This window comes from Colobus angolensis, unplaced genomic scaffold (genome assembly GCF_000951035.1).
Source record: "Colobus angolensis palliatus isolate OR3802 unplaced genomic scaffold, Cang.pa_1.0 Scaffold230, whole genome shotgun sequence".
Taxonomy (NCBI): domain Eukaryota; kingdom Metazoa; phylum Chordata; class Mammalia; order Primates; family Cercopithecidae; genus Colobus; species Colobus angolensis.
Window position 1 is genome coordinate 1,160,552 of NW_012115489.1, and position 13,340 is coordinate 1,173,891.

Here is a 13,340-nt window from a genome sequence, read left to right on the forward strand (position 1 = left end):
GGAGGGGGAAGCGTGTCCACTTTCCCTCTTCCATACTTGCATCTGAGTGATTTTGGCAGGTCCCGCCATGAGTGCCAAAGCACCTTGCACCCATGAAGCAGGGAGGGCCTAGAGAATAGAAATTATCTGCTCTTACCCATGTATGCCTTATCTCCCCTGCTGCCAGTAGCCTTGGAGTTTCCTAGATATCATTTATGTCTGGATACTAACTTGACCTTTATCCATGAAACAGGAAGCTTGGGGTTGGCTTAATCAGCAGGAATCAGCCACTCTCAGCTTTGCTGTGCCTTTTAACCTCTGTTGTCATTTGCCCCTGAATTCCCTAGATCCAGTTTTCCTTCCTAGGGCTTTGACCCAAAACTTGGAATTGAGTTTGGTACAAAAATGTGCCTCAGGGAGTTGCATGGACTGCTTATCATAAGCCGAATGCTAAGGTGACACTGTGGAACTGAGTCCTCCTCCAACAAGGAAGAGGAAAAAATGTCTTGTGACACACCCAGATAACAGGTAGCTATAGTTATGCTTGCTAAGATTTGGGTGCATGGTGCTTGGGTTTGGTTAGCTGCCTTGGTCTTACTTTCCCAAAAAGGAAACCTCCGAGTGATGGGCATCCTATTTATTCCTATCACCTCGCAGGATTTGCAGGATAATTGCTTAGAACTAGAATATCCATTCAGATTTTTATATTACTCATCCCTTTTGTTCTTTGTGACCTGGAGCCAGAAATTGCTGGTTGGTTCACAGGAGTAAGCAGGGTTAGTCTAAAATGTAGGTGAAAACTTAAAAACAGCTAATGACTTTTGAATTTAACGACAAATGTATAATTTTTGAAACATGATTTCTCTCTCTCCCGTCCTCATTTTTGTTAAAAAGTCATCACAGGACTGAATGGTTTGCAAAATAGATTTTAGTCTTATACTTGGCCTGATTATTTGCATAAAGTGCACCAATAATAATTATTTCTGTATAGGCCTTTTGGATTGGTTTTGATGAAAATCTCTTCCATAAGGAATCTCACATGAGACCTTTTAAAGCCAAGCCCAACCATGAGTTTGTATCCTCAAATACCTGTGAGGTGGGTGGCCGTCTTCTCTTATGGTCCCAAGATAAACTTGGAGCTCCTGAACCTGTTAGAAAGTGGCATTACTGACTTTTTTTTTTTTTTTTTTTTTTTTTTTTTTTTTTTTTGAGTCTAGCTCTGTCGCCTAGGCTGGGATACAGCAGTGCAATCTTGACTCACTGCAAACTCTGCCTCCTGGGTTCAAGCGATTCTCCTGCCTCAGCCTCCCAAGTAGCTGCGATTACAGGCACATGCCACCACAGCCAGCTAATTTTTGTATTTTTAATAGAGACAGGGTTTCACTGTGTTGGCCAGGCTGGTCTCAAACTACTGACCTTATGGTCCACCCACCTCGACCTCCCAAAGTGCTGGGATTACAAGTGTGAGCCACCGCACCCGGCCAGAAAGTGATATTCTTTACTGACCACAGGTCAGGAACCCTGTACAGGGACTGCATAGATGAAGGTATGAGGCCAGTTTCCCCTCCGGGCTTTTATTGGCTCCGCAAGTAGAGATTTACTCCTTAAAGGGAAGCATACCCTTCCAGTCAAAGCCTTGGTAAAATAACCACTTTCTCCAATTGTGTCCTGTTGCAAAAGAAAAATGGATTTTTATTGCACTGATGCAAACAACTATATTGCCATAAGAATACTCACAGATAGGTTCTAAATTCTGGAGGAACCAGGCAGAGAGAAACAAACATGCTCCAAATTTTGATCACAGGAGTATACCTTGCTTACTCCTTGATTATTAAAGGCCATAAATAGCTCAAAATAAGTTTCCATGACTCTGAGAAACAAAATAAGGATCAGCAATATTCCAAGCAAAAGTCAAAAAGGTTGCTTCAGCTTTCTGAGTTCAGTCCATTTAGTTCTTGCTTCACTTGATATTTATGAACATTTCAGCTGTTCATGAGTTCTGTACATTTTTTTATTCCAGTGTCACAGTCTCCAAAGTTATCAGAAACCTGTGTTTGAGAGCATCTGTTAAAGTTCTATCGCTCATTATAAACCATCTTTGAAAAGGATTAAAACAAGACAATTGTCTGTGGATAGCAAAATGTCCAGGGTAGTTACAGTTAGAAATATGATTGACAAAGAAGTTTGGTTTTCTCCATGGTTTTCAATAACTTAATGTAACAACCTTAATTATGGTTGATAGCATAAACTTAGACATTAGAACTTTAGAAATTTTATATAATTTTGGGACATATATTAGCATTATTCACCAAGATATAACCTAAAGAAACTTGAGCATCATTTTGGCAATCTGACATACCTAAACCTGTCAAACAATCCTGTTTACCTCTCTTTTATGGACACTTCAGGGGTCCTCTGAAGTATTCAAAAAGCCAGGTGCCAGTGAAGATAATTTTGATACCGAAGTTTGATTTTGGGAAGCCTTTTAAATATGTGTAAAGCACTTGATATTATTAAATAGAATTCCATATTGCCATAAACTATTTATTTTGCCAAAGTGATGACTCAGAAATTTTAAAGAAGCACAAACCTTTTATATCCCTTTACAAATTTTACCAAAGAGCAGTTTAATGCCTTAGGAAAACCTTGTTATGCTTTTATTTCAGTGATCAATTTACAGGAAAACCGTATAATACCCTTTTTGGAATTTAGTCAATATGTTCAATAGAGAACCTTTTCTGCAAGATTACTTTCCATAATTATTGTACCACTTCGTTGAACCTTCAGCTTTTTCCTAATTTAATTCAATACAATCCTGTAACCCTAGGCAAAGTTTTACATTTCCATGCCTTCTTATAACCTTTTACTAAAAAACACATTTTACTGTTCTTACACACCTTGCATGTAAATCTATTTCTAATAGTTTCAATTAACTCCTATGAATTTTAACTTTAAGGTAAAGCTTGGTGAGTTGCTTTAATTGTGTGCTAAGTGTAGCCAAGGTTTGCCTTCTTAATTAAGGGTGTGGTTAGTTCCACATGTGCCCAGACCTTACCAATTGTGAAGTCGCATGTCAACAAATAGTTCTCAAAACCCAAAAAGCAGTTTGTAACCTTAAAACACTTAGTAAACCTTGCATCTGACCTGGATTTTACCAATAGTCTTTCAGGCTGTGTTTACTTCTTAAAGATTAAAGTCACGTGAACTGAAAGGTACCACAGCTTTTAACTTCCCTTAAAAAATGTATTTCATCCAAGTGCTTGTCTTTCTTTAGGTCAAATTAATTAGAGCCCTTTTCACAGACATCACACACAGTACATACATAGACAGGCAGAAGAAAATCCAGTTGCTGGATGGGGTCCTTTAAGAGACAGAGATAGGAAAACATGCAGACATTGAACCAGAGAGGGCTCATCCCCTAATGCAGTATTGCTAAACAAAGCCTTGCCAAGTGGTTATGCCCCCAGGATGTAAAGCAAGATGGAGGCTTTCAGCACAAACCATACAGACATGCAAAGCACACCAGATTGGCCACAGCCCAAGACTAGCCCCAGCCCAAGACTAGCCCAACAAATCCTTTTTGCAGAATTAAAACTTTACAGAAAATATGAACAGTATTAGTTGAGGGGCCTGGCCTAGTAAAGGTGGGTGAAAACTTTAAAGGTTGACTGCTGACAGGATGGAGAAGAGGAAAGAAAAAAAAAACAGTTTAAAAATGTCTAGGAAAGAGCCTCTTACTCTTATGCAAGTTGTTCCTCCACCAGGGTGATGCGTTCAATTACTGTCCAATGGAGTAAAACCCTTTGGCTGGAGAAAGGGAAGACTGTGGTGGCTTGTGGCTGGAAACCAGCCATCCAGCTGGTCAGGACCCTGGGACCATGTGTCCCAGCCCTGGCATGGGGCAGGGAGCATCAGGGAGCTGATATTCACCCATCTATCCAGTAAAAAGAAGGAAAAGGCCATGAAAAGACCTGGGATTCATGGGGGTTGGGGGCTTGGTTTCCCCCACCCTCAGAAGTCCAAGGATGAAAAGGCTTAGAAGCAACAGTGAGCGGTTTTGAGTCCCCATTCCACTCACTGCTTCTCAAGTCCCACGTTGGGTGCCAAAAATGTTGCAAGACTTTTCCTTAGTTCAGCTAAAGATGGGGTTCTTGTCTGCCCACAACCATGAAAATTTAGGCTCACAGATGGTTTAAAGGGTGAGTAAAGCAAGGTTTTACTGGGTTAAAACAGAAAAAGGGGGAAACAGGAACTATATTGCAAGGCCAGAGTCCCTCTGCTAGAGCACCTCCTGCCTGGCAGTTTGAATCCCAGATTCCACACAGGAAAAAGAGGGGCCAGGCTCCTCCCCACCACAGATGCCATGAACTTCCCAAGTCTCCGCCCCAGTAAGCAGGCTGGTTCAGGGATCCCCTCCCACCTGGCTGTCTCATTAATGCCATTTAATTTGAAGGATCTGGAAGAACAGAGGAAAAAAGACAAAAGTGAAAGGAAATTGAAATAGCTAGATCATCTATGAGAGCAGAGACTCTTAAAGTATGGTTTTGGGACCAGCAGTATCTGCATCTGCATAACCTGGAAAATTGTTAGAAATATAGATACTAAATCTGAAACTCCAGGAGTGGCGCCTAGCAGTTTTGTGTTTTAACAAGCCCACTAGAGGATTCTGATGATCATTAACATTTGAGAACTACTTTACTGGAGCCCAAGGCTTACTGCTCTATTGCAGCCACTGGAAAATCAGAAACATTCAATGATTTCTGGTGTATTATTTATAATATACCTCTTCCTTCAAATATTGAAGTTAGATTGCAATGAAAAAACATGTTTATAATAATGCTGTTGAAATTCAAATAAAAATCCGAAGCCCTTAAATGAGGAAATTAGCACATTCAGCTCAAAGACACAATGCTTATTGTGATGACTCATTAATCAGAACAACCTGACAAACAAGGTGATGAAGGAAGTATGATGCGTTTAAGTTTTAACAGGATTAATTTCTAAAATAGATTTTTATCACCTGAGACCTTTAACAGAGGACAATATGTCAATATGTGGCAAAATATGCAAGGTCATCATAGATTTATAGCAAATGCAAAATACATTGGGTTTCATTGGAAGGTTGATGCCACGCATACAAAAGCTGGCAATTTATGATTGATCACGGTTCTGGTAGTGAAATTCAGCCATAGTCATCTTTTATAATACAATGTATAAGCATAATAACAAACTACCTCTTATAGAGTACCTTTTATACACCAGGCACTACACAAGATAATTTACATATACAATGTCATTAAGTTCTCACAATCATCTATGAAGTAGAAATTATTATTTTACCATGTCAAAGATGAGGAAATTGACAGTCAAAATGAATAAAGAAGTGTTTTGTTAAGAACTGTTAACCTATGAGGAGAAAACAAAAAAGAGCCTCTTCACTCTTTGGAGAATATTATCCACCCTCCCACATTAATTTGCACACTAAATTGCTCATAACTTCCCTGGATTTTGCCTCAATGATGTTACAATTGTTTAAATAAATCAAATAAATACTATTTATGCTCTTAAGTACGAGTCTTTTAATGAATCTGTTTATCAGACTGTAGTTTAAAAAATTTTACCAGAAATTTACCAAAAAGAAAATTGGTATGCAAAATAAATAAAATAATCTTAAAATCAACGAGCCAAGTAAATAGTAGTGTAAGAACTTCTCTGAGTGTGCAAACTTCTAAGTATGAATCAAAAGAACATTTATCAATATGAAATACATCAATAGACACTAAAAGGCAATGAGGTGTGACAATCAAAAGCATGCAGTCTATAGCCACCCTGCCTAGACTGAAATTCTAGCTCTGCCATTTACCATATATGGGTTACTTCTGGCAAGTTACTGTACCTTAATATGCCTCAATTTCCTCATCTGTGAAATGGAGTAATAGAGGTATCTACTCATGTGGCTATTATAAAGAATAAGTAGATGTGCAAGAAAGTAAATAGTACAGGGTCTGGCCTAGAATAAACTGTAAATAAATATGGACTATTATTATTGGCCCCAGACCAAGTTACTAAAGACAGTGGGCAGAAAGGGGAATCCTTTGCAAAGCGGACCTGGAGAGTTCCCTCTTGTCACTGATTATAAAGATGCTAAAATTAGGTTTTATAAGCAACCCTGGATAAGCAGTCTAATTACTTTATAGTCGTCCACATTCTGTATCTCCAGCTCTACACAGAGTAACAGCATAAATTTTGGGACAGTAAGCAGAGAAAGCTTTCCCTCCATGAGCTTTTTCAGAATAGTTTTTCAACAGTGAGTTCTGAGAACACATGCTCAGTCTCTGGCTCCTTGCTTAACACTGGACCTCTTCTCTTCCTGGTCATGTTGCTTCAGTCTGGTCCATTTCTGAGCTAAAATTTTCATCTTATCTAATACACTCTAAATCTCCACTTTGATTGCCATTGTTGGCAGCCCAGGCAGCCATTAGCACTGTTAACAAAAAGATGGTTTTTGCTGAACATGGTTGACCCCCAAGGCAATAAGAAAGCCATCACTGTTAATTGATCTGGTTTCTATCTAGTGAAGCTGTTAATTAAATTAAGTCCTAGAGGACATATTTTGCAACAGAGAAGTAAAAATAATGCCTTTCTTAAAAGAAAACAACAACAACAAAAAAACACATAAAGCGGACTTTCCCTATCTTTTCCTCCCTCCTACAATTCTCACCTCCCAATCCTTTCACATCCCTGAGGAAGGCCAATTTAATTTGAAAGTATTTGGTTTTCCTAATGCCCTCTCATCAATTGATCCTCTTATCTTAGAATTAACTATTTACTTTCTTAGTTGGAAATTTTGGTTCCAGCTCTTGACTTTTAATTACTCAGACCTTCACTGAGTTCCTATTATTATCTCTTTGCTCAAACCTACTGATCTGTCACTTTGTCTTTGATTGTTTCTTTATTTATAACATTGATTTTTAAAATCCAGTGTTCTAAAATTGAATTTCTCTTTTTACTGCATTTTATTTTTATTTATACTCATTGTAGTGCCGTGGGTTTCTGTGTGATACTATCAGGTTCTTAACAACAAAAAAATTGGTAATATGTACCTTTACCATATGCTAATCCATAGATTATTTTCCAAACCTTTCATCCATGAGCATGAGGAATAGTTATACTGAGGACTCAATGATCCAACTTACAAGTGAAAGCAAACATCTTATTAGAAAATGAAGCCTTCATATGGTTGCATGGAGGATACTTTAAAAGTAATGCTGCTTGTTACATTTAAGATGCTGGTAAAGATTTTGTTCAAAAGTGAATATTCACTAACGCACAGATACATTTTTATTTGTTCAAATATTTTGCCCTTCAGCATTTTCATTGCGAAAAGTTACACAAAAGTTGTATAGAATCAAAGCACAATAGTCCAGAAATATTCCCTGACTCTCTCAGTTTTCACTGGATGATCATGATGTTTAAGAAAAGAAAAAGAAATTCATTCCAGTCTCTAATTTATCATTACAAAATTATTCTTCTTAGGAATTTTGCTTAGAGAAATTTATTTTAAATTGGTCATAGAGTTATCATTTGTACTTCACCAGAGATTCAGGTCAAAGGAAAATCATTATATAGAAAAATACAGCAAATTGTGAAAATTGTCAGTTACTGCCTAAACAAAGACTATCTTAAATTTTTCTAAATTTTATATAATTCAGATATAACTTCAGATCTACAGATAATAGATACTGTTTTTAAATATATAAGTAGAGATCACCTAAACTGCCCACAAGATATAATTAACAATTTCTCCTCTACTTATAATCCACTTATTTTTAACTAACATAAAAGTGGAAGATGTATTTGTTTTTCTAAACAGCATTATCATTAAATAATACTCATTAAAGAAATACATTTTGGAGGAAGAAAGTGCTCCTAGTTCTACAGGTATCTGTAAACTGCATCTAAAAATTTCAATAATTAATCTAAAGGTAAGTGGAATTTTAAATGGAGTGAATTTCCAAACTGTAATAACTTGATCTTTTCTGGGAATATTAGTGCTCTCTGAGTTAAGGACCAAAGTTGTTCAATACCATAGGGTACCACTTAACAGATCTAGATTCCCCTCTTGATGCCATTAGGGAAAGTGAAGTGAATGTCCTTTTCGGATTCTGAATTGAAAATTAGACCTCCTCTTTCTTGTTTTCTTCCCGAGCATCCCCCGCTTTCCTGCCCTCACCTCCCCTTCCTTTCCTTCCCTTTCTTTTCCTTTCTCTCTCATGGCTTGATTCTGCCAGGCTTATGGCACAGCAACTACCTTCATCTTTATTCCCTAACTGTAGCAAGAAATATAGTTTCTCCACAGAAACCCTGTGTCATGTGCAGAGAATATTCAGGGGCTACACCAGCTCCTCTTCTCCTCCCCTGCATCACTCACCTACTCCAGCTGACTCTTAATATCCTCCTTTCTCTCTGCCCTCTTACCTGGTCTCCAAGGGATACCAAGAGCACCAGTCATGTTCTAGCTACCTTCTTTCTCATTCAGCGTGGACAGTTTAATTTGCCAGTGTTTGAAATAGTAAGTGAAATACACTTTGTTCTAGAGTCTAAACTTTATAAAAGTCACATGTTCATTATGAAAGCAAGAACAGAGATGAAAATAAAATATCAAATATATTAGCCACTTAGATAGGTTGGATTGCTTTAAGACATTTACTATTATTAATATTATTGGTTAATTTGGGGGCTGTGGAGAATAAGAATTTTTTGTAAGACTCCTCAAAAAAGCTTAAAAAGGGCCGGGCGCGGTGGCTCAAGCCTGTAATCCCAGCACTTTGGGAGGCCGAGACGGGCGAATCACGAGGTCAGGAGATCGAGACCATCCTGGCTAACATGGTGAAACCCCGTCTCTACTAAAAAATACAAAAAAAAAAACTAGCCGGGTGAAGTGGCAGGCGTCTGTAGTCCCAGCTACTCGGGAGGCTGAGGCAGGAGAATGGCGTAAACTCGGGAGGCGGAGCTTGCAGTGAGCTGAGATCCGGCCACTGCACTCCAGCCCGGGTGACAGAGCAAGACTCTGTCTCCAAAAAAAAAAAGCTTAAAAAGTAGTTAATGAATCACCTGAAGTCTATGGCAATTTTAGATGTATTCATCCACCAGAATTCTGTCCCATTCATTTACTTGTATTGGAATAATTTGATATGCATGTTTAAGGTTCTCCTAAAGGAAAATCATCAGGAGGCAAAGTACCAGTAAAGAAATCACCTGCTGACTCTACAGACACATCACCTGTTGCAATAGTGCTGCAGCCACCTAAGCCAGGATCAGAAGAATGGGTCTATGTGAATGAACCAGTTCCTGAGGTATGGCCATTTAGAATCAAGCTGGTAGAATTCATTCTTTCTCCTGCATAGAGTAAGATTCATGCTGTCATTTACAACATCCTGAAGGTCTTTTACAGCAGGTAATATATATTTACCCATCAAAAAGCTGAGATTTTTTTTAGAGACTACTCAATGACCCATATCTCATCCTTTCTCCTACTTGAGTTTCTGAGTCATGCTTTGAACTACTATTGAGTGCTAAAATCGGGGGAACAAATGGGTTCTGTGAGGAACAATTTTCTTCTCAAGAACACACAGAGATGCAGATTCCTGGAAGAATGACTTCCCCAGACCACATATCCAGCAAATTTCTAGCCTTCTATTCATGTTTTAATACCCCCATCATAATGCTTTTAAAAGAAGTTTAATCTTTGACTTTTTAGAAGTAGAAGAATATTTTTGAAGCTAACTAAACCCATTAAAGAACAGACAGCTATCTGACCTGGGAACGTTAATGGGTGTGCTGGTGTAAGGCAAGGAGATGTCCCAGGGTAGCGCTGGAAGCTCTGCCCAGCTCAACTCGCAAGGCCCGGTTGCCATCTACCATTTTTGGTTGCTTTAACAGATGAATTCTCAGAAAGTCCACACAATGGTCCTTCCTTTAAAACTTTTTAAATGGCAAAGAGCTTTTTAAAAGACAAGGTCTCCTTCTCCCTCATTCCAGTCCCCAATGATCTCTTACTCTGATGAACTCAGCAGCAACCATCTGTGCCAGGCATTTGAGACCCAATTATGAAATGAAGCAATTGTAGTGTTGCTGTTGTTATTGAGCTTTCCTAGGGATATGTCTTCTCTCCCAATTAAATTATAAACTCTTTGGCGAGGGTAGGAACATGGAATAATTCACTGTATTCAACACAAACACAGTACAGAGTATGTAACTTGATAGGTTTCTAATTGATTAATTAGCACCGAGAGTGAAATTAGAACAGAAAATATTTAAAATTGAGAATACTAAATGATGTAATTATGGAGGTATGTAATTGACCTCACTCAGCCAAACAGAAGCTACTTTAATATATATTAATATTAATATATATGTAGGTTCAAAAAACTTACCATAGAAGCAAGACATAGAAGTGGGTGTTAGCAATGAGATAAAATTAAAATGATACAATATCGTAAGTGATGGGGAGTGTGGGGCAAAAACACCTAAATTCATTCCTTAACTCCAAAACTTGAAGCCCTTGAAAGAAATAAATCTATAGAGGACAAGAGAGAAATAAAAAGCGGGAATATTTTTAAAACAAAATTAACATTGAAATATGGCACCAGCTCCAAGTAGATCTTCTAGCACTCAGGATTCAATGGAAAACATGACAGTTTGAGAAGAGTAGAATAAAAGACTATTTACAAATGTGTAGGCAATAAGTATGGCAACCTACAAGGATAAGATTATTCCCTCCCCTCCAACAAGTGACAGCTGGGGGTCACTAAGGCCCCTAGACTGAGGAGGTGCAGAAAGGGAGTAGATCCTTGGGCCTCAAGAGAACTTCTGCACTTAGAGGGCCATCTGACAGGAGCTGTGGCCTTCCCCAGAGGGATGCAGTGTGACCCCGCAAATAGGAGCAGAAAAATACTCTGGCCAAGAAGATGGAGGGCCAGGGAGTTTCCTGAAGTAGCTTACATACATTAGCCTCCCCAGCCACTAAGCAAAGTGAAGGAAACTGATGTGGAGGGACATGGAAGATGTGTAGCACTCACCTCTCATTTCCTAAGTAAGGTCAGGTAGCAAACACATTTTGCTACAGCAAAACAGGCCCAGTCTAGTTCTTTTCCACTCTGGACTCTCCACATGTGAACTGCCGAGTTTACCTGCTGATATGGTTCGGCTTTGTCCCTACCCAAATCTCAACTTGAATTGTATCTCCCAGAATTCCTACATGTTGTGGGAGAGACTCGGGGGAGATCATTGAATCATAGGGGCCAGTCTTTATCGTGCTGTTCTCATGATAGTGAACAAGTCTGACAAGATCTGATGGGCTCTACAGGGGTTTCCGCTTTTGCTTCTTCCTCATTTTCTCTTGCCGCTGCCATGTAAGAAGTGTCTTTCACCTCACACCATGAGTCTGAGGCCTCCCCAGCCATGTGGAACTGGAAGTCCAGTTAAACCTCTTTTTCTTCCCAGTCTCAAGTATGTCTTTATCAGCTGCATGAAAACGGACTAATACACCTGGCAAGGAAGAGGAAGACAGATGCCCAGTTCAACTTGGATTTCAGTTAAACAACAAATTTAACTGAGAATCCTTTACTTTATCTGGTAACCCTGTTTCCAGACCTTCTCAGGGCCCCAGGTCAACCTTACTTCAGTAGACAAATGGAGGGAGAGAGATTGAAAAGAGAGGCTGCTTCCATATAGCATTCAGGTAGCAGCCAAATGTGAGGAAAACTTGGGATCTCTTCCCTTTGCCAGCCACAAAGGAAGGTGCAGAGAGAGCACAGAAGGCAGTTAGAGTGAGAGGTCTTTGCTTCCATCCTGTGGAGTCACAAAAACAGACTCCCAAGGCCAGGACTCCATGAAAGAGGCAGCCATGCCTCTGGCCATGTGGCCCACTTAGTGCCCTCACTCACATTCAACCAACCTGTAGCAACACTCCTCCCTGAAATTGGGCCCAGGGTCCACAGGGCCATGTGTGCTGGGTTTGGAAACCTGTCCTTCAGGAGGCTAACAGACGTAGGACTACTGCCAGACGTGTAACTCAGATTAAAGCAGAGCTTTTGATCAATTCTCTACTGGCCTTGCTGACAATTTCAACATTCAAAATATAGAGGGGTCTATGCTTCGAATTGAGTACTGACCAACAAATATGGATAGTTAGATAAATGGAAATGATCAATAATTTAGGAGAAAGTACTAATAAAGGAGGTGTAATAGTAAAGGAAGGATCTGGCAGAACATAAGAAATATGTGCCCTAGTTATCAGAAAAGCATATTTCAAACCTATAGTGAAATCATAATCAGCCTTTAAAGGGGAATAAGGCTCTAAGAGAAGTGGATGGGCTCAAATAAGAAAAAAATTTGGCTTAAAATCCCAATTATGTACCAAAGAAACTAATGTGATCCCAGGGCATTTTACAGGGGAAAGGGGAAATAGTGGGGAGGTACTCAAAAAATTTGAGAGAATTATAAAAGGATAGGAATTTAGTGAGTGTCTTAGTGTCTAGCCCATCATAGGCACTCAAATGTTGAAAGAATACAGTCAAGGGTATGTGTAGATGTCTCTGCCAAAATGCCAAAAATAAAAAGATTTTGTAGTTACATTGTCTAAGAAGATAATAGAAGACTGAAAATGGAAACCCAACTTGGGTAACCTGAAATCATCTTAAATGAGAAAAGAAATGAAGTCAAATGAATTAACGGTAGTAGTAAGGTTTTGTGAGTCCCAAAGACTTGGTGGGCCCTCTTTAAGAAAAGAAGCACAAAATTGCAGATACAGAATCAGTCATGAAGTGAATATTTATTTAGAACTGATTTGTATTCAGTTAAGAAATATTTTTATAACTGGAAGAAACAGACAAGCACCACAAACACTTTTTAGGTGCCCAGTACCCCTCTGTTATTCTTTATCTTTGTAGGCCTTTATATGTGACAATGATTTTGTAAGCTCATTTTCCTACACAGAGAACAGAAAGATAATTGAGGCTTCCCTCTAGCAAGGTTCATTGGATTTTTTAGTGTTGATAGTTAGAACATTTTCTTTTAGCTTCATAACTCATTATGGAAAGAAATGTGACAGAGAGGAAGTCAAATTGGAAAAAGGCAGAAGACCTGACCAGTGGTACTTGAAGATGAATCTGTTGCTTGTGTGAGCAAATTACTACGCTCCTTTCAGAAACTTGGACAACGCCTATATAAAGTGAGGGTCTCTGAAACTTCAGAGAATACTGCCTTGGTTACTAAATTCCTACTATGATTTTGTGTTCTCTAACAAAGGGAAAACTATTTAATTGGAAAGTACAGCTCTGAGCACCTCATTACATCAT

At 38.9% G+C, this 13,340-nt stretch overlaps 1 protein-coding gene across 1 annotated transcript in view; it reads left to right on the plus strand.

Moving 5' to 3' along the window:
* The window catches only part of SPEF2 (sperm flagellar 2), a 190,303-nt gene that overhangs the window by 101,483 nt on the left and 75,480 nt on the right, over positions 1–13,340 (plus strand). The window contains exon 21 of the mRNA XM_011944343.1: positions 9,187–9,335. Coding sequence (XP_011799733.1) covers positions 9,187–9,335 — 149 coding nt within the window. The remainder of the gene's footprint in view (positions 1–9,186; positions 9,336–13,340) is intronic.